Source organism: Zalophus californianus, chromosome 1, assembly GCF_009762305.2.
Source record: "Zalophus californianus isolate mZalCal1 chromosome 1, mZalCal1.pri.v2, whole genome shotgun sequence".
In the NCBI taxonomy this organism is placed as follows: Eukaryota; Metazoa; Chordata; class Mammalia; order Carnivora; family Otariidae; genus Zalophus; species Zalophus californianus.
In genome coordinates this window covers 54,360,296-54,385,472 of record NC_045595.1, presented here as the reverse complement: position 1 = coordinate 54,385,472, position 25,177 = coordinate 54,360,296, and the positions used below count along the sequence as shown (strand labels likewise).

General features: G+C 39.5%; 1 protein-coding gene across 9 annotated transcripts in view; it reads left to right on the top strand.

The window, feature by feature from the left end:
- Positions 1-25,177, top strand: part of TMCC1 (transmembrane and coiled-coil domain family 1) — a 251,422-nt gene that overhangs the window by 212,822 nt on the left and 13,423 nt on the right. For all 9 annotated transcript variants that reach the window (XM_027584064.2, XM_027584070.2, XM_027584066.2 and 6 more), the window contains one exon: positions 13,808-14,742. In XM_027584064.2, the coding sequence (XP_027439865.1) occupies positions 13,808-14,742 (935 nt within the window). The remainder of the gene's footprint in view (positions 1-13,807; positions 14,743-25,177) is intronic.

Sequence of the window (25,177 nt, the reverse complement as noted above, 5' to 3'; positions counted from 1 at the left end):
AGGTTTTCAGCAGATTTGGGGGTCTTGATTTTGGAATCTGTAGCAAGCATTTTATGACAAGTTAAAGAAATGGGTTGCATTAGATCTGTGAAATCCTACCGGGATCACTTTGCTCTAATCTACTTTAAGTTGGATCCTGTATCTTAGGTTTTTCCAAGCCTGAAGGTTTATACTTACGCAAGTATTGCTGGAAGATAACGTTGATTGTTTTTGTAGTCTAACCTGAGATCTTGTTCTTGGGTCCCTCTTCTCAACCAGTAGAGAGCTAAGTTTCCTAGCTGCTTAGAGTGGGCACAGAAGAGACCCATTGACATCTGACTTTTTGCTGACTCATTGGTTATATAAGCCTTGTAAATACAGTTATCCATATACTCTATTAGGTTACTGGGCAGGTGGGCCCCTTCCTGTGTACTGATCTTTTCTTATCTCAGCATCCTTCTCCTCCTCTAAGCCTTTTTGTTAATGTAGTCTCAGGTTATTTACCAGGTGAATTCTAAGGAGTGAATGGACAAATCCTTTTTCTTTTTTTCTTTTTTGGAATTGCTTTAACTCTGTATTTTCATCTCGATTTTGATGAAATGCCAAATTCTGTATTTTCTTGGCACATGAAACTCACAGTAATAATACTTTCCCTCATTTATAGCCTGGTTAGAGTAACTTCCTTTTCTATCTTTGAGACCTCAGTTCAAATGCCCTTGTTCAAAGAATTCTTCTGACCTTCCAGTCTAAAGTAGCTTTCCCCCCTTACATTATTCCTTTTCTCTTTTTTCCTTTGTACTACTTCTCACAATTTATGTTATTTGATTTCTGGTTCTTCCATCTTTACCAATTTTCTCCACTCAGCCATTAAGCTTCATGAAAGCAGAGATACCTTGTTTTGTTCATCAGTATATACCAAACACCTAGCAAAGTGTTTGGCTGAAAGTTGAAGGGATAAGTAGGCAGTATTATATGTCCAAAGGCCCTGTTGTAAGAAGAAAGGATGAGCAGCAGGGCTTGAAAAAGGCAATTTTGACTAGACTATGGGAAGCATGCTCTAAGATGAAGCTAGAGAAATAGATCCAGGGCCTAATCACATAGGACTGACTTGATAGACCATATTCAGATACTTATTCTTTATTGTAATTGTGGGAAGCTACTAAAAGAATTTAGGCATTGGGTGGTTTAGGACTTCTTTTTTCCGGTATACCTGGGTGGCTCAGTCGGTTAAACATCTGCCTTTGGCTCAGGTCATGATCCCAGAGTCCTGGGATCGGGCCCCACGTCGGTCTCTCTGCTAATGCCGGAGCCTGCTTCTCCCTCTCCTTGCCACTCCCCCCGCTTGTACTCTCTCTGTCAAATAAATGGATAAAATCTTTAAAAAGAAAAAAAGAAAAAAAAAAGGACTTCTTTTTTCCTTTTTTTTTTTTTAAGTAAACTCTATGCCAGCATGGGGCTTAAACTCACAACCCCAAGATCAAGAGTCACATGCTCAGGCGCCTGGGTGGCTCAGTCCTTAAGCATCTGCCTTCGGGTCAGGTCATGATCCCAGGGTCCTGGGATCGAGTCCCACGTCGGGCTCCCTGCTCGGTGGGAGGCCTGCTTCTCCTTCTCCCACTCCCCCTGCTTGTGTTACTGCTCTCGCTATCTCTCTCTCTGTCAAATAAATAAATAAAATCTTAAAAAAAAAAAAAAAAAGTCACATGCTCTACTGACTGAGCCAACCAGGTGCCCCAGGACTTCTTTAAAAACAAAAAACAAAAAACAAAAAAAAACCACTCCAGCTTAACTTAAAGCCTCATTGAATGCAGGTAGATCAGTCAGTGTTCCAGGAGAGAGAAGACAAGAGTTTGTCCTAAGGTGGTAGCAGTAGAGATAGATTGGAGAGTATCATAATTTGATGGAAATTTGGAAAGTAAAATAGATAGGACTTGGTATTGAATAGGGGTAAAAGGCAAAAGATGACAAGAATTATTCCTGGGCTTTGGTTTGGTTTTGGCTTTGGCTTTTGCTTGTTTAGTACCTGATGAATAGTGATGTTTTTCCTGAGATAGAGAACTCTGTAAGAAAACCAGGTTTACAAGAGGATCATGGTGTTTGGTTTTGGATATGTAGATTTTGATATAGTCAAGTAGCTTTTGGATCTATAAGTCTAGATTCTAAAGGAGAGTATATAGCTATTACCGTTGAGAAGCCTTCAGAAATATCCTTGGAATAAAGTGCAAAACAGTGGTTTAGACCAGCTTTGGGAGCTCATCTCCCACCAGAGCCCTATTTTTATAGCTTCATGAACCATTCAGTTACCTTTTTTTAAAGATTTTATTATTTGAGAGAGAGAGTGAGAGAGAGCACACAAGCAGGGGCGCGCCAGGGAGAGGGAGAAGCAGGCTCCCCACTGAACAGAAAGCCCAAGTGGGGGCTCCATCCCAGGACCCTGGGATCCTGACCTGAGCCAAAGGCAGATGCTTAACTGACTGAACCACCCAGGCTACCCCATTCAATTATCTTTAAAAAGCTATTACAGTTCCTTCTTACGGGCTTTTGCTCATACTGGGTTGTCATCCTGAAATGCTTTTCCTAACCACTTCTCTTTCTATCAAAAACTTGCTTCAAGGCTCATTTCTTTTCTTTTCTTTTCTTTTCAACTCCTCCAAGAAGCCTCCTCTGTTCCCTTTCCCTTCCTCTGAATATGTGGCTCCTTTCTGTGTTCAAGTACTTTACCTTCATATATTACCTTCAACATTTTCACGTCTCACCAACTAGATGATGAGTTTCTTGAGAGCAGGGATTCACCTTTTTTCAGTGCTTTATATAAGGAAAACAAAGGATAATTACAAAATGAATTAAATAGAAACCTCAGTCTTTTGTACAATCTGCTTCTTTAATATCATAGCACCATATCCTTCCTCCATCTGTATACTCCTCATTTTCTCTAGGCTGTCCCTACATTTTTACCCTGCAGATACCTAGATACATCAGAGAAATGTTCTTCCTTTCATATGCAAAATCCCTGAGCTAGTCCTTTTCATTAGATACTTTCGCTTTATTTGTAATTTATCAGAAAAGCTGAAATCTTGCTATTCCTCATCACCTGTGGAAAAAATGGTGGAGACAGGAAGGGCTGGCATCCATACAGGATGTCAGGAACAACTAAGAGATGCTACTTAAGTTGAAGCAAAGCAGTCATGATGGAGTAAGCCATGTGGGTATCTGAGGAAAAGCATTACAAGCAGGAGGAACACTAAGTGGAAAAGGCTTGAAACGGGTATATGCCTGGTACATTCCAGGAATAGCAAGGAGGCCTTTGTAGCTGGTGGCAGTGGAGTAAAGGAATGAATAGTAGGAGATACGGTCAAGGAGGTAATGGATGCCAGGAGATAATGGATCTGACAGTGCTAGATCATGGTTATTCAGGCCGTTGTAAAGACTTTGGCTTTTGCTCTGACTCAGGTAGAGAGCCCCTGGCAAGTTTTAGGTGTAAAAGACTGTTGTGACCTGATACATTTTTAAAGGATCACTCTAGCTGCTGTACAAATAATTGATGATAAAAATATTATTCTAGTGATAGTTATGATCCTATTGCAGTAGTCCAGGCGAGAGTTGATAGTGGCTTATACTAGAGTGGCAGTAGCGGAGATTCAGTGAGATGTGGTCAGATTCTGCATCTCTTTAGCAATTAGATCCCAAAACATTTGCTGAAGCAATGTAGTATACATAGAGGGTAACAACATAGACTCTGTAACCAGACTGTCTGGGTTCAAACATTGGCTTTGCCACTTCTTTACTTCATGGTCTTAAGCAACTTAAATTCTTTATGCTTTGGTTTTCTTAGCTATAAAATATAGTAATAGTACGCATCTTGTGTGTCATTGTAAGAATTACAATTTAGGGGCGCCTGGGTGGCTCAGTTGGTTAAGCAACTGCCTTCGGCTCAGGTCATGATCCCAGGGTCCTGGGATCGAGCCCCACATCATGCTCCCTGCTCGGCAGGCGTCTTGCTTCTCCTTCTCTTCCTCTGCCGCTCCCACTGCTTGTGCTCTCCTGCTCTCTCTCTGTCAAATAAATAAAATCTTAAAAAAATAAAGGATTACACAATTTACTAAACATACAAACGATTTAGAACATTGCCTGGCATATAGTAAGTACTTCACTATATGAATTAGCAGCTATGATTATTAATGTTGTTGTTAACTGGATAGAGTATGTGAGAAAAAAAGGAGTTAAAGTTGACTCCAAGGCTTTGGATCTAAGCATGTGGATCAATGAAGTATAGCCATTAGCTGAGATGGGGAAGACTGCAGGAAGAGCAGGTTTGGGGGATATCAGGAACTAAGTTTTGTACGTAGTAAATTCGAAATGACTGTTAGACATCCAAGAGGAGATATTAGGTAGGTAGTTGAGTATATGATCTAGAGGTAAGCCAAGTATGGGCTAGAGGCATACATTTGGAAGTTGTTAACAAAGAAATGGTATTTAAGACCATTTTAAGAGAAAGAAGAGTACTTAGGCCCTGAAATGGAATTGGGGATGTATACTTTGGACAGGCCCTCCCTAGAGCCTCTATTCTTCAAGCTACTGAACAAACCTAAAAAGTTCAGGGATAACCAGATTATCACAGACCCTGTGGAACTTTACAAATTCTTTCATTGCTTTAGCAATTTATCAAAATTGAGTGAAATAAATAGGATTAAGCTGAGGCTCACAAATGTTTTGTTTTAAGGAAACGTGTCATAAAAGTATTTGTAGTGAATTACCTTGTAAAGGGGAACTCATTGGTGGCAAATTTTACAAATTGGCTAATCCACACATGGATTTTATACGTATTTTTAAATCCTCAGCAGTGAAAACATTTCTGTATCACCTTCTTTTGCTGGTTGGAGCATGCTCAGAAAATAGATACTAAATTTAGCATTAGCCAGTTTGTGTGCTTCAAACTAATCATTCTTCATTCTGAAGTCGTGTGAGAATGACTTTTGAATAATCCATAGCCCAAGTCACTATTTCTTTTTAACAAGTTATAATCTCAGAAGGAAACTTGGATCATCTATTCCAAATATCAATCAGTATATCCTCATGTGACATTTTTAACATTCAGGCATGAAGTCTGGTTGGATATTTCCAGTGGCATACATGAACTGATATTTGAAACCCCCTGGTTAAGTTGAACAATGCACCTTTCCTTATTTTCATTGTATGTTACTTATTGTTTTCTTTTAGATATCAGGGAGAGATCTTTCTTTCACAGTGTTACATATCTATAAAATAAATTTTCTTAACTGGATGATCTCTTAGGTTCCTTCTAGCTCAAAGAAACTGTACTTACAAAAGTAACTCTTAACCATAATAACCATAACAAAGCAGCATGTTATTGTCAACTTACACCATCACTACTATGATTGCAGGCTTTTCTTAAGTGCTTGCTTTTTTTTTTTCTTTTGTACTTCCAGTGCCTAACATAGACCCTGTACATAGGAGACATTCTGCAAAGGTTTGTTAAAATGACAATAAATCATCTGACCAGGCTCACATGAATCCATTAAGTCCAAACATCAGGCCTGGCAGTACTAATCCTCAATGATGTCTTTCACGTAAGCCAGGAAACCAGCCCTCCTGTGGTGACAAAGCAATTCTGAGTAGCAGTCCTAGATTCTATAATGGATATTTTGCAGTTGGGTTGGAGCAGGGTGGACCAGATGGAATGTTAATAATCTAAACTGATATTCAACACAGTTGGTTTTTCCTCAGCAGCCTTGGAGGGATGAGTATCATCTATTGGAAGCTATTTTTCTTACAAAAATTCTGGCGTTTATTCCATTTGTAGTAACATAGGCTCAGTCACTTGTATGACATATGAGATCTAGAAGGATCATGTTAAGGAGAAGCTAGTGAGCATTTATATTAAACATTTACTGGGTATCTTTGCACGAAGCATTGTGCTAGCTTCTTGGAATACAAAGATGAATGTGACTTGATCCCTATCCTCAGGAACTTAGGTCAGTAGAGGCAAGACACCCAAACAGTCATTTCAACATAATATGATAAGAACATTGAGAGAGGTATATGTTTAGGTATATGGGAATATGAATGAAGAAAGCCATTAATCCAGCTGGGAGAGGGAGATTGTCAGGAAAGATATCCTGGAGGAGGTTATACCTGAACTGGGTCTTAAAGGATGAGTAGAAGTTAGCCAGAAAAGAAAAGAACATGCCCTGGACTGTATGGACAGAAGCCTGGAGGTGTGAAACAGCATGCCATGTCACAAGAACCAAATTACAGGTGTGACCCTTAGTATTTGTGGATTTAAATTTAAGGTTTCCATTATTCCCAAGGAATCCATGATAAAGTTTTTTGTCATTTTGTGAGGCATGTGGTAGGATCTTTAGCCACAAAACTGGTGAGCAAACTCCATTGGAATTCGCATTTCAGTGAGCATGTCTTCTACTCATTTTCACATGTGCGATATCACCCATGAGATGATTTTAAAACTTTGTTCTTTATGGAAAATGGGCCTGAAAAGTGCTGAGTGTAGAAAAGCTTGTGGGGCCTTAAGTGTTCTTTGTACAAAAATGAAGTTTGAGACAAGCTATAGTGCCAGATTTAGAAGTGGCCAGGATTGGGACGCCTGGGTGGCTCAGTCGGTTAAGCGGCTGCCTTCGGCACAGGTCATGATTTTAGGGTCCTGGGATTGAGTCCCGCATCAGGCTCCTTGCTCCACAGGGAGCCTGCTTCTCCCTCTGCCTGCAGCTCCCCCTGCTTGTGCTCTCGCTCACTCTCTCGCCCATGCTCTCTTTCTCTAGCAAATGGATAAATAAAATCTTTAAAAAAAAGAAGAAGTGGCCAGGATTATCATCATGAGTATAATATTTGTATATCACTGATTTTTCAAACTTTTAAAAATTAAGCAGTAAAACATCATTTTATTTTTCTAAGCAAACTTTCCCCAGAATACCCAGATAAAATAGATGAAAACAGAGGTAATCAGGAGCCCTGCTCACTTGCTTCCACTATTCCCCTCTGGGGTGGTCCAGACAAATCTCTGTAGAACCCAAGGCTGTTGCATATAACCAGAGTTCTGTGTAAAATATGAAAAAGTGACCCCTAGAACTTACAGGAAATGCTCCATTCTGCCCAAGGATTATTTTATCAAGTGAGAAAAAAATCTTTGTGACAAGTAAAAAGGTTTGTTTTTAAGCCCATACATTGAATCTTGGTTTTTAGTTCTGAAGTAAAAATGGAATGCTTAGAGAAAAAGCTTGCTGGATATGGGCTAGTGGAACTTAGTTCATTTTTATTTTCTACTACTTCATTCCACAGTGGACTAAATGTCAGTCAGAATTATACATGAGAGATTGATCAACAGAGTTGTGCTTACTGTGAGAGGGGAAGGGCATGTCATTTCTACAGTGAGACACTGGAAATAGGTGAAAAGTCTTCCCATAATGAATATATACTTTGAACAAAGTGCAAGTAGACTGTGAGATTTCTTTTCTTTTTGTTAAGAATAAGGTGTTGGGGGGGCGCCTGGGTGGCTCAGTCATTAAGCGTCTGCCTTCGGCTCAGGTCATGATCCCAGGGTCCTGGGATCAAGCCCCGCATTGGGCTCCCTGCTCAGCGGGAAGCCTGCTTCTCCCGCTCCCACTCCCCCTGCTCGTGTTCCTGCTCTTGCTATCTCTGCCTCTGTCAAATAAATAAATAAAAAATCTTAAAAAAATAAAAGAATAAGGTGTTGGGGATGTTGGAAAAGGCAAGCCTCAGGGAGATGATGCTACAACATTCAAAGGCAGAGCTGTGTAACTTCTAAGGCAGGACTTTTTCCTCTGTTGTACCTTCTCAGTACAACCTGCCTGGCAGAAAAAGAAAAATTTATATGACGCATCTTTCTGTTTATCATTGATTAGAAGATAGATTTCTGTGCAGTTCTTAAAACCAAGATTATGAATCTTTAGGGGTTACAATTTGTATTGGATTTGGGGGGTGGTCTCCCAAAAATCAAACATTCTATCCTTTTGCCCCCCACTAAGTGCACTTGAATTAAGCCACACACTCCAATTTTGGTTCAAAACCATGGCCCCATATCTGTGAGATAAAGATTTTGGAAGAAGAATGGAGCTGGATCTGCAGGTGCCTACGTATGAATTTGCAAAAGCTGCTGCACAACCCATTCTATGAAATTGGCCTTGGAAAAGATCCACTTTCAGAAAAACTAACATGGTTCAAATTCTGTTTGTTTTCAGATTAATTACAAAAACTTCCCCACTTTCCACCTCCTCCTTCTTTTACCTTAAAATGCCTTCTTCATTTTTCTCGGAAATGATGTGGATTATTTAGTGTAAATAAATAGTGCAGAGATTTCCTGAAAGAGAGCTGATATACTCTAGAAAGCATATATAAAATTATTTCATTCCATTAAGTAGATAGGATTGGGCTGTTGGCCTTTATTGAAGATAGTGATGTCAAGTCAAGAATTTCTGAATCTTTTCTAGTTACAAATATGTACTTAGATTTTGAGTAATGAACCAAGTAAGCAATAGAAAAGGGTGACTTCTTGAACGTTCACCATGTTTGGCAGTCATAATCTGATTTTACATACGTTTAACATTTTTTTCAAATAATCTCATGAGAAAATAACCCCATTGTATAGATGAGAAAACTTAGGCTCAAGAACAAGAAGGTGACCCAAAGACACCTAGCTAGTAAGTTGGCAAAGCCAGGTCTGAACCCAGGTCCTTCTACTCCTGTCACTGCTCTTTCCACTATGTTTCCTCATATGTGATTGTTCTCAAAGCTGGGTGCTGCCATGTTCTGACATTTTCATACACTCAGAGAAAGTAAACAGATCTTTAATGCATTTGCAAATGAAAATTGTAAGCCATTATAAAACTTTGCCAAATCTTTCTCCAAGATGGGCTCTATTCTGCCCCTGATTAATTGTTTTGAGGTGTTGCTGTTTAAATTTTCTCTTGGGCTTTTTTCTGATCAATTAATTCAGATCTGTTAATAGATAATTTAAGCCTGACAAATGAATTCCTTTTTTTTTAAAGGTTTTATTTTTAAGTAATCTCTATACCCATCGTGGGGCTCGAACCCACAACCCCAAGATCAAGAGTCGCATGCCCCCTGGCTAATGAATTCTTAATAGGAAAAGACAAAATGCAAGCAAAGCAGCATATCTGCTGTTACAGCAACAGCTAGATAATGAATTGTGGCTCTGACCATACCCCTAGCTGTGTAGCGCATTGCCTAGTTTATAATAACTAGTCAAAATATATTTAATTGACTGGGTTTTGGTCCTCACTTTTCTCTATACAAATTAATTCTATCCCCAGCCATAAGTGGCTGGGACTTGCTATACTAGGGGGTATGATCACTCTTGAAAGCCCTCAGGCTATGGTCACACGAAGCCCTACTGAGTAGGTAATATTGCTGCTGCTGTTTGTCAAACTGCCACGTGATAAGGTAGTTAGGAAGCGCCTCACAGTTCATTTGTAAAGTAGTGATAACAATGTCTACTCTGTAGGGTTGTTGTGAGCTTTGGAAGATTAGCTAGCTAGCTAGTCAGCTGCCTAGCCACAAGACTACAGTCAAGAAAGGTGACTAATTATTAAAAAAAAAAAAAAAAGGAAGGAGGAAAAGTGACTATTATTACTTTTACTGTAGTGTTGAATTACATTATTCCTTTGGTTCAGACTCTATCTCACATGATTATGCCTGAAATGCGAAAGATCTTGAAGTATATTCTAGAATCTTTTAATATTTGAATTTTTAAAAAGAATCACATAGAATGGTACAAAAATAATAGCCAGTACTAACTGCTTACTCTGTGCCCAGGACAGTTTTTGAGCACTTTTATGTTCATTTATTTATTTCATCCTCAAAACAGTCTTCTGAAATGGGTATTAGTATTATCTCCATTTTACAGTTGATGAAATAGATGCAGAAGTAACTTGCCCAACCAAGCTCACGTGACTAGTAGTAAGTAGCAAAGCTAGATTTGAACCCAAGCAGTTTTATGCCAGAATCCGTACTTCATTACACTAAATGTAGCCAGATTCAATAATTTTGTTTCTGATTTGTGCCTTTTCATGTATGTTTAAGAAAATCCTTCCCCCCATATTTTCCAATACTACCTTCTAAAAGGTTTAAAATTTGCTTTTGACATTTGCAATTTAGTTGCCTGTCTGGAATGAGGGTAGGAATCTAATTTTATTTTGTTATATATGGATAGCCTAATATGCCAGCAAAGGCTTTTGAAAAAGAGATCCACTTTTCAATTGGTGCATTTATAACTCACGGCCAAGTATTCTTACCTCTAAGGGCTTTTGTTCATAGCTCGAAAGATACCCAGAGGGTATTCACAGCCCCTGTCCTGTAATTCTGTAGTTCAGTGTATCTTTTTCTTGCCACCTCTCTTCCTCTTCTTCTTCTCCCCTTTTTTTCCGTGCCCCCCCCCCCCCAATTTCTGCCTCTTCCGTCTCCTTCCTTTTTGAAGATAGTGCTTGACAAATTGGGAAAAGTTACTGATTAATCAAGTGATTCATGGTTTCAGGTGTTAAACTACCCTCCTGCTGAAGCTGTGGATTCATTTTCTTTGGAGGCTGAGAACAGTGGGTTCTGTCAGATGTACTCTTGGAGGGATATTGATGACTCTTAAGTGGGAGTCATATACTGGTAGGATGTAGTGTGGCCCCAAACAGCCTAGGTAGGACAGAAGTCAGATTAAAGATAGTCTGGTTTGGGGCGCCTGGGTGGCTCAGTCGGTTGAGCGTCTGCCTTCGGCTCAGGTCATGATCCCGGGGCCCTGGGATCGAGCCCCCATCAGGCTCCCTGCTCAGCGGAGAGCCTGCTTCTCCCTCTCCCTCTGCCTGCCACTCTATCTGTGTTCTCTCTCTGTCAAATAAATAAATAAAATCTTTAAATAAATAAATAAAGTCTGGTTTACTTTAGTTACTGTGTGGGGAAATAAAATCAGAACTCAACTGTGATCATTTGTAAAAAAAAATTACATTGAAATTTTGTTGTGTTTTTTCAAATTTAGAGACATAATAAAACTTTGATTCTGGTACCAAAGCCATATTGTCACCAGTATGATCAATATTTATCCTCCCTGAGTAATAATTAAACTTGACTTCTATATCTGCACTTCTTTTGACAATAGACTGCATGTAAGGTGATACTCAAACTAATAGCAAAGAACCTAAGAAAACTAGATAAAAATGAGCTTGTAGTCTTGAATCAGTGGTATTTTATATTTGCTTTTCTTTCCTGTGGTAGATTTTGAGCTATTAAACATAAGTACACAATCAGGGTCTACTACATACTGTAGTTGTGGGATCTGAAATCCCATTTAGAAAGAAAATCACACAGTAGGAACCCTGTACAACTTAAGAGAGTGACTGTAAGGCACTGAAGAAAGTGGGTTTCTGGAAGCTCCTTTTTCAACTCTTGGCAACGTGGTTATCTGGAACTGGCTCATTCTTTCTGCTGCTTCCCTCTGGCCCTTTCATTGCTTGTTAGCTTGCACCTAAAAATGGGGCAGATGGAGGAAGTTATGCAAAATAATTATTGTGCTAGTCCCTAAACTATTCTGGACATTTTTGTTATTAGTGGAACATAATGTCATTTTGCTCTTCATTTCAGTTTTAAATTATCTTTTGATTTTATTTAAATGCACATTATTTCTCATTTGTTCATCTAAAAAGGAAATACTATGTTTTTATTCACATCAATAGTAATATGTTAATTCCAGTAATGAACTTTCCACTAATAAACTAATAGTTTTGGAGTTAGAGATCACCATAATTCCTGCTCAGATGGCAAACTGAGGAGATACAACCAAGATGAAAAAAAGACTTGACAAGTTAAATATCAGTATTTCACAAATATTTCAGATTTGGTATATTATCACAAAAATGTAATTCACATTTTTAAAATATGAGGGTAACCTATATACAGTTCTTTTACCAGATTGCTGCTGGTTACAGATCTAGGGATGAGGACCAAGTAAAAGGGATATGATCTTTTTTTTTTTTTTAAAGATTTTATTTTATTTTATTTATTTGAGAGAGAGAATGAGATAGAGCATGAGAGGGGGGAGGGTCAGAGGGAGAAGCAGACTCCCTGATGAGCAGGGAGCCCGATGCGGGACTTGATCCCGGGACTCCAGGATCATGACCTGAGCCGAAGGCAGTCGCTTAACCAGCTGAGCCACTCAGGTGCCCCTAAAAGGGATATGATCTTAATCTCCAAGATGGTAAATTGGTAATTTGACACTCATACTGGGCATTTTTATTACCCTGAGATGGTTCTTTTTTTTTTTTTTTGTAAGATTTTATTTATTTATTTATTTATTTATTTATTTATTTATTTATTTATTTGACAGCGAGCAGAGCAGGGGCAAGGGCAGAAGGAGAGGAAGGAGACTCCCTGCTGAGCAGGGAGCCCCATGTGAGGCTCAATCCCAGGACCCTGGGATCATGACCTGAGCTGAAGGCAGACGCTTAACTAACCCCAACTGAGCCACCCAAATGCCCTGAGATGGTTCTTTTATTATTTATTTATGTTACTGTCCAATAGAGAGCAGTTTCTACAGACTTTTTACATGAGCCCTACTCCAGTTCATGACAAGCTACACCTTAGGTTTTCTCTCCTGAGTTTCGGAAACCTGACCTCTCCCCAGCTTTGGCTAATGGCTTTGAAATAGGACAATTTCAGTTTTCAGATCTGAGCAGCTTGTCTTTTTCTTCATCTCCTTTGAATGGTTGCTCACCCATATGAAGGATAGTCATTGTGTGTGTTTAAGAGTCCCTTGTCTAAAAAAAAACCTTTTATTGGATAGAACTCACAAAAGTTGAGCTCCAAAAGGCCTGAACTTAGTTGTTGACTTGCTTAATTTCTTACCTCTTACTGTCTCTCTCCCTGAGTATTCACTTTTCTTGCCCAAGTATATCACAGTACTTGTGATCCGGGATATTAACTCTAAGAGTATACTACATTCATCCTTGGCACTTGGAGTAGTACCTTTTCATTCTTACCTTCACCTGTCTGCAGCTACCAGTTGAGTGTCCCTATTAGAGAGAGAATAATCCCATTACCCTTGACATACTTGGGGTTAAAAAGACACTGATAAGAATTGGATTTTTATGTCTAGCAGGTAAAATACCTATTCTCACCAGCATTTTGGATGACCATAATCTGAGAGCATGGATTGGAATTATAGTGATGTCTGAATACTAAAATGATTTTCATATAATTAAATTGAAATGCAGATGTACCTTGTTTCACAAAAGTATGTGTGAAGAATGTGAATAAAATCATGATTTAAACCCACTAGCGGGGGCACCTGGGTGACTCAGTTGGTTAAGCATCTGCCTTTGGCTCAGGTCATGATCCCAGGGCTCTGGGGTTGAGCCCCGCGTGAGGCTCCCTGCTCAGCGGGGAGTCTGCTTCTCCCTCTCCCTCTGCCCTTCCCCCACTTGTGCTTGCTTGCTCTCTCTTTCTCTCTCAAATAAATAAAATCTTTAAAAAAATATAAACAACTAGGGGAGCCTTGTTATTTAAAGAAATACTGTAATAAATTCTCTAATAAAGGAAGAATACCTCCAGTTTACATCTTGTGCAAATCTTTTTTCATATGTCTGTTTTGTGTAAGGTATACTTGTATAAGGACAGTATCCAAAAGGGACATGGGAGTTGTACAGGACAGGAGGTATTAGGTCAACTATCTATGCCAAGATCTGAGAGTTTGTAAATTTTCAATACATTTGGTTTATTGATTCTGGAGAGGTAGTCCTCTTGGGCTCCTTCTAACATCCACTTATTTTTACACTAGATCGAGCGATTGGAAGTAAGCAGCCTCGCCCAGACTTCCAGTGCAGTGGCCTCCAGCACCGATGGCAGCATCCACACAGACTCTGTGGATGGAACACCAGACCCTCAGCGCACAAAGGCTGCTATTGCTCACCTGCAGCAGAAAATCCTGAAGCTCACAGAACAGATCAAGATTGCACAAACAGCCCGGGACGACAACGTTGCTGAGTACTTGAAGCTTGCCAACAGTGCAGACAAGCAGCAGGCTGCCCGAATCAAGCAGGTCTTTGAGAAGAAGAACCAGAAATCTGCCCAAACTATCCTCCAGCTACAAAAGAAACTTGAGCACTACCACAGGAAGCTCCGAGAGGTGGAGCAGAATGGGATTCCTCGGCAGCCGAAGGATGTCTTCAGGGACATGCACCAGGGTCTGAAGGATGTGGGAGCAAAGGTGACTGGCTTCAGTGAAGGTGTGGTGGACAGTGTCAAAGGTGGACTTTCTAGCTTCTCCCAGGCGACCCATTCAGCAGCAGGGGCCGTGGTCTCAAAACCCAGAGAGATTGCCTCACTAATTCGGAATAAATTTGGCAGTGCAGACAATATCCCTAACCTGAAGGACTCTTTAGAGGAAGGGCAAGTGGATGATGGGGGGAAGGCTTTGGGGGTGATTTCAAACTTTCAGTCAAGCCCAAAATATGGTAGTGAGGAAGATTGTTCTAGTGCCACTTCAGGCTCAGTGGGAGCCAACAGCACCACTGGAGGCATTGCTGTAGGAGCATCCAGCTCCAAAACAAACACCCTGGACATGCAGAGCTCAGGATTTGATGCACTACTACATGAGATCCAGGAGATCCGGGAAACACAGGCCAGACTAGAGGAATCCTTTGAGACCCTCAAGGAACATTATCAGAGAGACTATTCATTAATAATGCAGGCCTTACAGGAGGAGCGATATAGGTAAGTTATATGTAATTAAAATTCTAAATTGTTGAAGGGAACTGCGAAAAGATCTGTGTAGAGTATCTTTTTTTTTATAGCATCCAGAACACTTTAGATATGTCATATAACATCCCCATAGTTCTATCATAGAGAGCAAAATAGAGGCACAGCAAAGTTAAATGACTCCTGAGATCATACGCCAATGAAACATTGGGGTCAGGGGAAGATGATTACGGTAGGTCTCCAGTCTTCCATTCCAGTTTAGGACTTTCACATGAAGCCCAAGCTCTCTAAGGCATTCTACCTATTTATTTATAATCACAGAACCACAAATCATTGCAACCTATAACTATACTACACTGAATTCAAAAGATCTATAACCCTCTGAACTCTAAGAAATCTAAGAAAAATCAAATATATAGCCTGGCTAAAATGTAATGAACACTGTAGGTATTTGACCTTAAACACACTTATGTGGACAATTGGTGTAGAGAGATTAGACTGAAAGTATACCCAGATAAGCACGTCTGTTACCTTTGTTATGAATTGGCAGATGTTTCAATGGGCGTGGACTTAAACATGAAATGTTTCTACAGTCGTTAGAGAATTCTCAAAGGGCTAACTGCTTTGAGTCATATCTGTGCTAAAGGTAGAGAAGCTGGTCTTTCCCTGTTTCGTATTATACTCCATATTCATATTAGACCACTCTTAGTTCTCTAAAAACATGTTTTTTCCCCTTGTTTCTATCCCATGCAGAGAGAAATAATATCTCCCATACAGTACTCATTCAGATCCAAACTCTCTCAGCCAGAGACAGGCCACCTCATTGATACAGATTAAGGACCAGTTTTACAGAAGCCACAGGTCGGAGCAGGCCTTGAAAGACCTGGGTTTTGGTCCTATCCCAAATACTAACTCGAGGGAATCCTCATTACTTATCCTGTAATATCAAAGGTTGAACACATGATCTCTTAAGGTCCGTTTGACCTCTTTTTTAAAAAACAGTGATTTTTTTTTAAGTTTGCTTTTATGAGATAATCTCAGGGTTTGAAATAAATTGTTCCTGTGTATCCATTAGCTCTGAGAGAAGTTACAGCAGCACGCTGTTTTCAGATGGTGAAAATATTAGTAATTAAGCCCTGCCTCTTCATTCTTCAATTCTAACTAATTCTGACCTAATTCTAAGACTTTAAGGGAGATGAAAAGAAAAGTGAGTATGGGAGAGAGAAATGAAGTTTTTAATAAAAGCAAATATATTACTATTTATTATTTCATTATTTTGTATATTCTTTCATATACTTAAAAGACAATATCTAAAGTGAGCAGTCTAACAGATATTCAAATGGACTCTAAAAATAAAACATCTGGGGGCGCCTGGGTGGCTCAGTTGGTTAAGCGACTACCTTAGGCTCAGGTCATGATCCTGGAGTCCTGGGATCGAGTCCCACATCGGTCTTCCTGCTCAGCAGGGAGTCTGCTTCTCCCTCTGACCCTCTTCCCTCTCATGCTTTCTATCTCTCATTCTCTCTCTTTCTCAAATAAATAAATAAAATCTTTAAAAAAATAAAAAATAAAACATCTGATCTTTTGTACAGTGTGAAACCTAACTCCCAAGTTCAAATTCTAGTTCTGCCACTTGCTAACCTTGAAAACTGGGCAAGTTTCTAAACCTCTCAAAGTCTTAGTTTCCTCATCTATAACATAGGAATAATAACAGTTCTTCATAAGGTTATTGTGACATCTAAAGGGAATAATTTATGTAAAGCACATAGCTCAGTGCCTGGTCCTGTGAGTACTCAGTTGATGTTAGGTAGCAGCTGCTTCTGCTGCTATTAAAATAGACCCCTCTGAACATGGAGACCCAGTCCTCCCGCAGTCATATGCTGAAAAACAAAAACAAAAAACCAATCGCCTGCTTTGACCCCTTTATTTTGAATGGATGGTAAAACATACCAGTTTTTAAATCCTTCAGAGCTTAAAATTCATATAGAGCTTGTTATGTCTTCAAGTCAGATGTAGGCCAGTATGAGAAAATCATAGAGGAAAAACAGGTTCCCCAAATTGGGAAACAGGTTTCCCAATTTCCCAAAATTCCCACCTTTGTACCAATTTAAAATAATCCAGGGACAGGACAGAACTTTTAGCTGGTCATTATAACCTCATTATAAGAATCAAGTCCAAACCACTTGTGAGGTAACGAGAAGTGCATTTCTTTCATTGCATTTTGGGTTCTCTGTAGTGGGTAAATGATTAGTTTTATGGAATAAAGAGAGAATAAAGAAAACTTAAGAATTTCGGGGCTCTTGGGTGGCTCATTCGGTTGGGCGGCTGCCTTTGGCTCAGGTCATGATCCCAGAGCCTCCTGCATGGGTCCCGGCTCAGTAGGAGCCTGCTTCTCACTCTCCTCCCGGCTTGTGCTCTCTCTCGCTATCTCTGTCACTGTCTCTCTCTCTCTCTCTCAAATAAATAAATAAAATCTTTAAAAAAAAAAAAAAAAGAAGAAAAAAACTTAAGAATTTTCAAAAACAGAGGTAAAGCTTGGAGAGCCAGGGAAGACATAGTATAATGTATAATCTCACTTTTGTCATATCACTTAAACTTTAAGAATGGTCTTTCCTTAAAACGAATCTTGAAGAAAGAAAGCCTTTTTTCCCCAAGAAAGGGAGCAGAAATGTCACAGCTGTTTGACTCAGCTATTTTGTTTGTACCAGTATTTCCCATGTATTGAGCAGTTAGAAATTTCTCCTGTGTTACATGTTCTTAACCAGTAAATATACTTAATTTTGTTGATCTTTGAACCATTTCATGTAAGTGAAATTTTCCTACACATTGAAGCATATTCTTAAGAATCAAAACTTTCACATTTTAAGCATTTTTAGAGAATTTCTCTACCTTCTTTTAACAGAATAATACACTGAACCTTAACATGATTGGAAATAGTATAGAACAGTGGTGTTCTAGTCTAGCTCAGTGATACTGTCAGGTCAGTGAGAGTGATAGTTTATGTGCCTCTACAGTAAACAGTCCGAGACAGCTTGCTCTTTAAATTTCTTTTGTCTGCTTTTTATAAAATTTGTTTTGTCTGCTTTTTATAAAATTTGTTTTTTCTCCTTTCCATATCTCCACACTGTTACTGAGCTGCTTGCAACAGCCTCTCTTTACTAATTTCTATTTGAGCTCTGTTGTAGGTTTGGCTTTTTGTCTAGGAAGGAAGTAGGCTAGCTAGGGATGGACTTAAGGGATTCTTCTGTGACCAAGAACCAATTAAAGCATATATGGCCACTCTAGATATTTTGTTTATTTTCTGTGCTTTAGTTTATTTTACTAATATGTGAGTTGACAGGAGGGAGGCTGTGTACAGGGTTGCTGCTTGTTATTTAAATGAGGTGGAGGAAGACACTACCACTCAGCATTTACTGAACTCCTATGGTGTGCATAATGTTTTACATATATTTGCTAATCACAGTAGCCCTTCGGGTGGATTGTATTATCCCCATTCTACAGATGAAGAAATGGAGGCCCAGTGGGGTTTTATATTTTGCCAAAATGTTACTTAGTAAGTGATAAAGTCAGGAATAAAACCCAGTTTAATGTGAATGCAAAGCAAGTGGTTTGGTTTTGTTTTTCATTTCAGGACAGGTTTGTTTTTGTTTTTGTTTTCCCCAAGCTCAACCCTGAAACCTATTATGATTGAAAAACTACAGTCTAGCTAAAATCTGTGTGATTGAAAGACTAGCCTATAGTTTAGCTCTAGGAAGCATTGACTACATCAGGTATTGGGCCTTTTCCAGGTCAAAGTGTGTGTTTCACTAAAAGCTGAGTCATTGTTGCTAACATGTTTTATAAAATTCTGCGAATGCAAAAAAAAGTCTGTGACTGCACAAGCTCTGGAAAGTTTTCTACAGCAGTGTAGGTAATCGGGGAAACCTACTAAGGAAACTTTGACTTCCATCCTTATTTCCCCCTTTGCAGAGTTCCTTTTCAGTATTGTCACTCAATGTGCTTCCTGTTGCTCTCTGCCCGTGAGTAAGGCCAAATTAAGATTTTTACCCAAGACCATCTACTTACTTTGAAATAAAGAAATATTCAGAAGCCTGTGGAGTACAGTCTCTCTCTTCACCCACATAACTGTGCCATGGCTGAGTTATGTCCTCAGCACCCACATGCATTTAGCCCAGGAAGCCACTGTAACAGAGCTTGGATCTGAACTCCACCTCAACCTTTGATCAGGAACTAGGTGTTTAGTCTTTGAGCTGTGCATTGGGCTCTCAGATATGAGTGAAAGCATGTATTTTGGGAAAGAAAAATGCAAAGTTTAAACAGTTTTTCTAGTGATGGGATTGTGCTCACTTCAGATAGTCTGTACGTCCCATTAAAGTATTATCACAGGTTTGTTAGTAGAACCTGGGTTCATGTAGTACTTCAGAGATAGAAGGGCCCTTAGATATCTAGTTTAATCTCCTTTTACACGAGTACACTGAGGCCCAGAAAGATAAAGTGACTTTTGCCAGGTCACACAGTAAAATGGTTTAACATATATTTAATCTGCTAAAAACTGGAAGACTAGTCCTGTTCCCATGGTGGGTATAATATATTCTTGAGCTACCAGAGGAAAAAATTGAGCTGTGGCAAAATGCATTGAAAATAGGAGAGAACTAGGAAAACATTCATTGACAGTTTTACAGGTTCCTTTTGTAGTTTTTCCCTTTGGGGATCTGGCTGGGAACCCTACTCCGCTACTGTCCATATGTGGCAGTGTCATAATAGGCAGACTAAAAACCCCCCTCCTGTTGAGGAGCAATAATGCCATTTTAAAAGCTTCTATTTTAAGGTGATTACTGTCCTTTGGAAATCAGCTTCTGAAACTGTATTAAGCCCAGGGATATTTTAAACCGCCCTGAGTCATAAGAGCAAAAACACAGAAGAAGGCAATCACCAGAGCAGCCGTCACATGCCATACAACCATCGGTAGCTAGGCTAACACAATTAGGCACAGGCCATCGGAGTTCTAATTAAACAGATGGTCAGTTAAATATGATTTTCTTTTACCATCACTAGACATAAAAGAAAGATATGGTCAGATACAGCTATTTTGGCCCCTTTACTCCAGGTGTTAGACCTGTATCAATTATAAATTGATCTGAGAGTCTCCAGAGTATATGTAGACTAGGTTTGGACAGTAAGTTTGAAATAGAAACTTGAGAATATCGGATCAAATTAGCTCCTGTAGAGAAATAAAGCCCAATTGAGATATGTTCTTAGGAAAACTAAGACCTTCCATATAAAAGAGATTTTACAGATGTGCTCTTCCCAACATAGCCCTGAAGAGGTAAAGGAGGAAGAATGGAAGGGAAGGAGGGAGGAAGAGAGGGAGAGAAAAATTATTTACTTCAGTAATTACTTGAGGTTGGACAAGCCTGCATTCACTTGGCAGTTTTTGTGTGACCGTATGTAATTCCTCTGAGCCTCAGTTTCCTGTATAAAAACAAGGTAATGAAATCTGCTGTACAGGGTTGGAGATAATGTATGTGAAGCACCTAGTATGGTCTGTGGTGTGCCAGGATGTTAGAAAGCTGTCATTACCAAGTTTCCAGATTGCCTAGAAAGCTCCCCTCCCTGCCAGCTTTTATTCATTCCCTGTATGCTATAGGCATCTGCTCTTTCTTTAAGATAATGCACTGCCTACCCTGAAAGTTTCGGGGACTGATTCTATGCTTTTTCCTTTCCAACTAAAGGCTAGTTCAGTGTTTCCTAGCCTCTTTCCAGGCTTCAACACAAATGAAGTAACAAAAGGTAGGGAGGAAATATCCACTTTCCCCAATTCAGCCAGGAATATATTCCGGTTCCCACCACACGTCATACCCCTACACCAACTATGTCGCTCTGTTCTGGTCAGACCCTGGCAGAAGCTACCTCAGGTCCCTGTTGATGTTAGCCCTGGGATCTGGTTCTTCCTGTTCTCAGTACCTGCTCTACAAGATTCTTTAGCCATCCTGTCCTGATGACCTGTTGCCCAATTAGGGAAGCACTCCCTACCCCCCACTCTCAGAGATGGCTCCAAACTTTCGAGCCACGCCCAAAGAGTGATGCACTAGGTGAAACATTTCCAGCCTGACACTCATCCAGTTTCTCATTCATCAGGAATTTGACCCAAAAGAGCCCTGGCTTATCTTTGATCTAAGTAGATGACTAATGTGTTGACCTCCAATGGCTGAAACACTTTATTAATTTACTTATTATCTATTAATTGTTTACCTACAACAAAATCTAGATGTCTTTTTGTATTTTGTAAATACAGCAGATTTTGCTTTGGGATGGGGGATGGATTTCATCTCCCAAAATATGACATAACCTACATTTAAAAAAGATCTCGCAGTCTTAAGGCTTTCTGTTGACTAATAGTTAAACTCAAGCTGTATTCGAGTGTATAAGTTTTCTTTGAGTTGTAATGATTTGGGAAGGACTTTTGAGTAAAAAGTTTCAAAATGAGATTATTAATCTCATTCTATTTTGTGTTTCAGCTGGAGTCTCATGGAAAGCACATGCCAGTCAAAATCATATACTTGTAGGACCAAGAATTGCCCCCTCCCCTTCATGTCCAGAGAGCTCTAATTGGCATCATATCAAGAGGTTAAATAAAATCCCTTAGAGTTCTTGATCTTAAAAAATCACATGTGAAAGGCTGTACACACTTTACCTTCCCTCCCCCCCCACTCCTTGATTTAATACTAATATTTAATGAGAGGACAGAGGTATTCTTTCTTTGAATTTCCTAGGTATATGACTTCCCTATTTTAGGATTTAGGTAGGAAGTAAACACTAGCAAGTAAAGCAAAAGAGATTATAATATTAATAATGGGAGTAGTGAGAAGTCACTGGGAACTGGAATAATGGGTATTTTCTTCCTTTTGTTGTTGTTTACATTTTGCATTTGATTAGTGGTATAGGTTTTAAAAAGACAATAATAAAACAAATCTAGAAACAGGAAGCATGAACCAAGTGGTTGGGATTCTCAGTACACCTCACTAACCTAATAAGGGGAAGTGGCATCTTTCTCAGCCTCCCATTTCTTAATTAGAAATTAAAGTACCTCCCAGGGACGAAGGAGGTAAGGGTTAATGTGGAAATGTCTTCATGAATCAGAGGCAGATGCCACACCTAAAAAGGCATGGGGTATGGGGGAGTGGGTGGTTATTGCTTTTGTTATTATTGGTGTTAGTGTTTTGATACTTTGATGTTTACAGTGATTAACTAGATGTAGATTGAACCCTAAATTCCTCCCCCACATGCACTCCTCCACCCAAACTGACATCACATCGTCTTTACTGGGCTCTTTGTGTTAGCCTGATTTCAGACCATAATTTCACATGTAGGTTATGTTATGTAAGCCATATAAAAATGACTGATGGCACTGAAAAATGTTTGATTGGAAATTGTTAAGCTTGATCAGATTTGTGCTTTCAAATTGTGGATTGTGAGGTTGTGAAAAGAGCTAAGGAACAAACTTCCATAACCTGGGTGAACAAATCAGCGAAAGTGTTTTAGTGATGACAGACCCAGTAAAGTTCTTTCAAGTTGCTGAGGTAACCCAGAAGACCTATATTCCAAGACGACAAGGGCATCTTGCCAACCTCTTTGTTCATCACATTTTATAAAAGCCTCAAAATTTATGGCCTTCTTGGTTTCCTCCCTGATGTTTCCTGCAGATTAGAGGTGTTTACTATGGTAACCCAAACACAGCTGTGTAAGTGTAGGGGTGCCTGGCTGGCTCAACTGGTAGAGCATGCAATTCTTGATCTCAGGGTCGTGAGTTCGAGCCCCACATTGGGTGTAGAGCCTACTTTTAAAAAAAAAAAAAATGTGTAAGTGTAATAGGGTTTCAGCTACCCAATAACAGTTGTGACTTTTCTTTCAGAAAGTCATCATTCTCCAGGTACTTCTTATGACTTGAAGAAGAAAGCAAATGCTAGTAATTAGTTGGTGAATTAATGGGGTTGTTTCAACTGGACCCATTGTGGATCTTGCTTCACCCTTAAGTTCTGCAGCTTTATGTCACCTTGGCAAGTCTCCTAACCTGTTGGTCTGTTTTCATCTGTGGAGAAATGGAGCTTATTCTACTTACCCAAATGCTATTTCACTATTTAACTAGCTGTTAATAAAGTACTATCTCTGGGAACAATAGTATATTTTCTCATTTGGGAAGATTCTCAGCTTGAGGAAATCTTGCTATTAATTTCTCATGTAACTGTGAGTGAATTGTTCAATCTCCAAAGGACTTTATTTTCCACAGGAGTATGGTGAGGATTAACAGTTTCTACTCAACTCTCTCTAGAGATTTGCAAAGATCAGATGAAGTATACTTGAGATACTTTCCCTCTCACGCATACAAAACACATACCATGAAAGGAAGGTAGGTAGGACAGTTTCATCAATTTAAAGGAAAGCTTGAACAAGCCAGTGAATGGACTTAGTTGTCTGGCAAACTTGAGTCAGGGAAATAGCAGGAACCCATTTGTATGTTTGTGCTGGCCCTCCTGATGAGGAAATAAGAAAAGAGGCTTGTGCCTCTCTTGTCCTTTTTTTTTTTTTTTTTAAAGATTTATTTATTTGACAGACACAGCGAGAGAGGGAACACAAGCAGGGGGAGTGGGAGAGGGAGAAGCAGGCTTCCTGCTCCTCCCTTCCTTGCAGGGAGCCCAGTGCGGGGCTTGATCCCAGGACCCTGGGATCATGACCTGAGCCGAAGGCAGATGCTTAACGACTGAGCCACCCTGGGCGCCCCCTCTCTTATCCTTCTTTTTTTTTTTTTTTAATTTTTTATTGTTATGTTAATCACCATATATTACATCATTAGTTTTTCCTTATCCTTCTTGAGAAGGACAGAATGTGTACCCAGAAAACCCATTTATGAGATATCAGGAAAAACTCAGTATACTGGAACAGTGAAAATTTGAGAAAATGTAAAATTGAGGATGTGGAGATAGATGAAGAAGTGGAGGATAAGAGGGGGAAAAAATCAGAAGGAAGAAGCCTTGAATGTTGGAGCCACAGAGCACTTGAGGTCAACAAGCAGTCCTTTTGAACTTCCTCACTAGGGATTGTTGGAGGGACCTGGGAAGATCATAAAAGACAAAAAGGAAACCAAATGTATACTTGTGATAGTTCTCTCCCACTGAGCTCCATTTTTGCGCAGGGCATTTGATGTCTAACTCCTGTTCAGTCTTCACAATTGCCCTTTGGAATAGGTAGATTGCCTCTTCACAGGGTCACACTGGTGGGTTGCAGAGTCAGGGTTTCAATCCCAAACCCAGGCTGAGCAGATCATCAGCTGGTACAAATTGCCTAAAAACAGAGGCGCCTGGGTGGCTAAGTCGGTTAAGCTATCTGTCTGCCTTTGTCTCAGGTCATGATCAGCAGGGAGTCTGCTTCTCCCTCTGCTCACCCCCCCCACCCCGCCCGTTCCTATGTGCGCCTGCTCTCAAAATCTTTTAAAGAAAAACTGTATAAAACCATAAGTACAAAGAAGGTGCAAAGTGGAAGGAGTGAAGATGGACAGCCTTTAGATAAAATATGAAGTGAACCAAATGGCTTCCAGAACCTTTGACATGTTAGTGTTATTGTATGATAAATGGTTTCCAGAACCTTTGACATGTTAGTGACCATTGTATGAGAAACATTTCTTATAATAAAGTTCAAGAGTGTTGGGAACAAGTGCAGAGGACTTTTGCATGTACTCTATGATTCATATACAGTATTACATATTTTTATGTGGTATTATATAATTATGGAATTTCCCTCTTTACAAACAGATAAAAATCTGAGGGGCAAACTAAGGTGTTATTAATAAGTCATCTTAGGTATTCACAAGTAAAGGTATCCAAAACATATTTTATAACAACCCAAAGCCATGAAATAGCCCGAAAAGGAACCTGCAAGAGATACATGCAGGAGGGAACTCCATAATACTCTCAAACAGAAGTTGCGGATGGCACAAGGAAATCCAGTTGATGAAAGAAACTCAATGTGAAATGGACCAAACAAATAAGAGATTATACTGCCAGAAGACAATAATACCTTCAAAGTGCTAGGGAAGAATAACTGTGACCTTAGAATGCTATGTCCACCTAATTTATTATTCAAGAAAGAGTGAAATTATGACACTTTTAGACATACGTAGACAAAAATTAACCACTCATGGAAACCTTTGCTGAAAGAAATACTAAAGGATATACTTCAAGAAGGGGGGAAACCCTCAAACAATGGGTGAAAGAAGTCAGTAAAGCATGTTCTAACTAAGTAGGGACTTAAAATTATATATACTAAAAAGTCTAAACGTCTTACATCAATTTGGATCTAAAATTCCGGAAAAGAACATGGTGTTGAAGGATTGCATTTCACAGGAATGTTAAAGAGTATTGGGACGCCTGGCTGGCTCAGTCGGTAGAGCATGTGG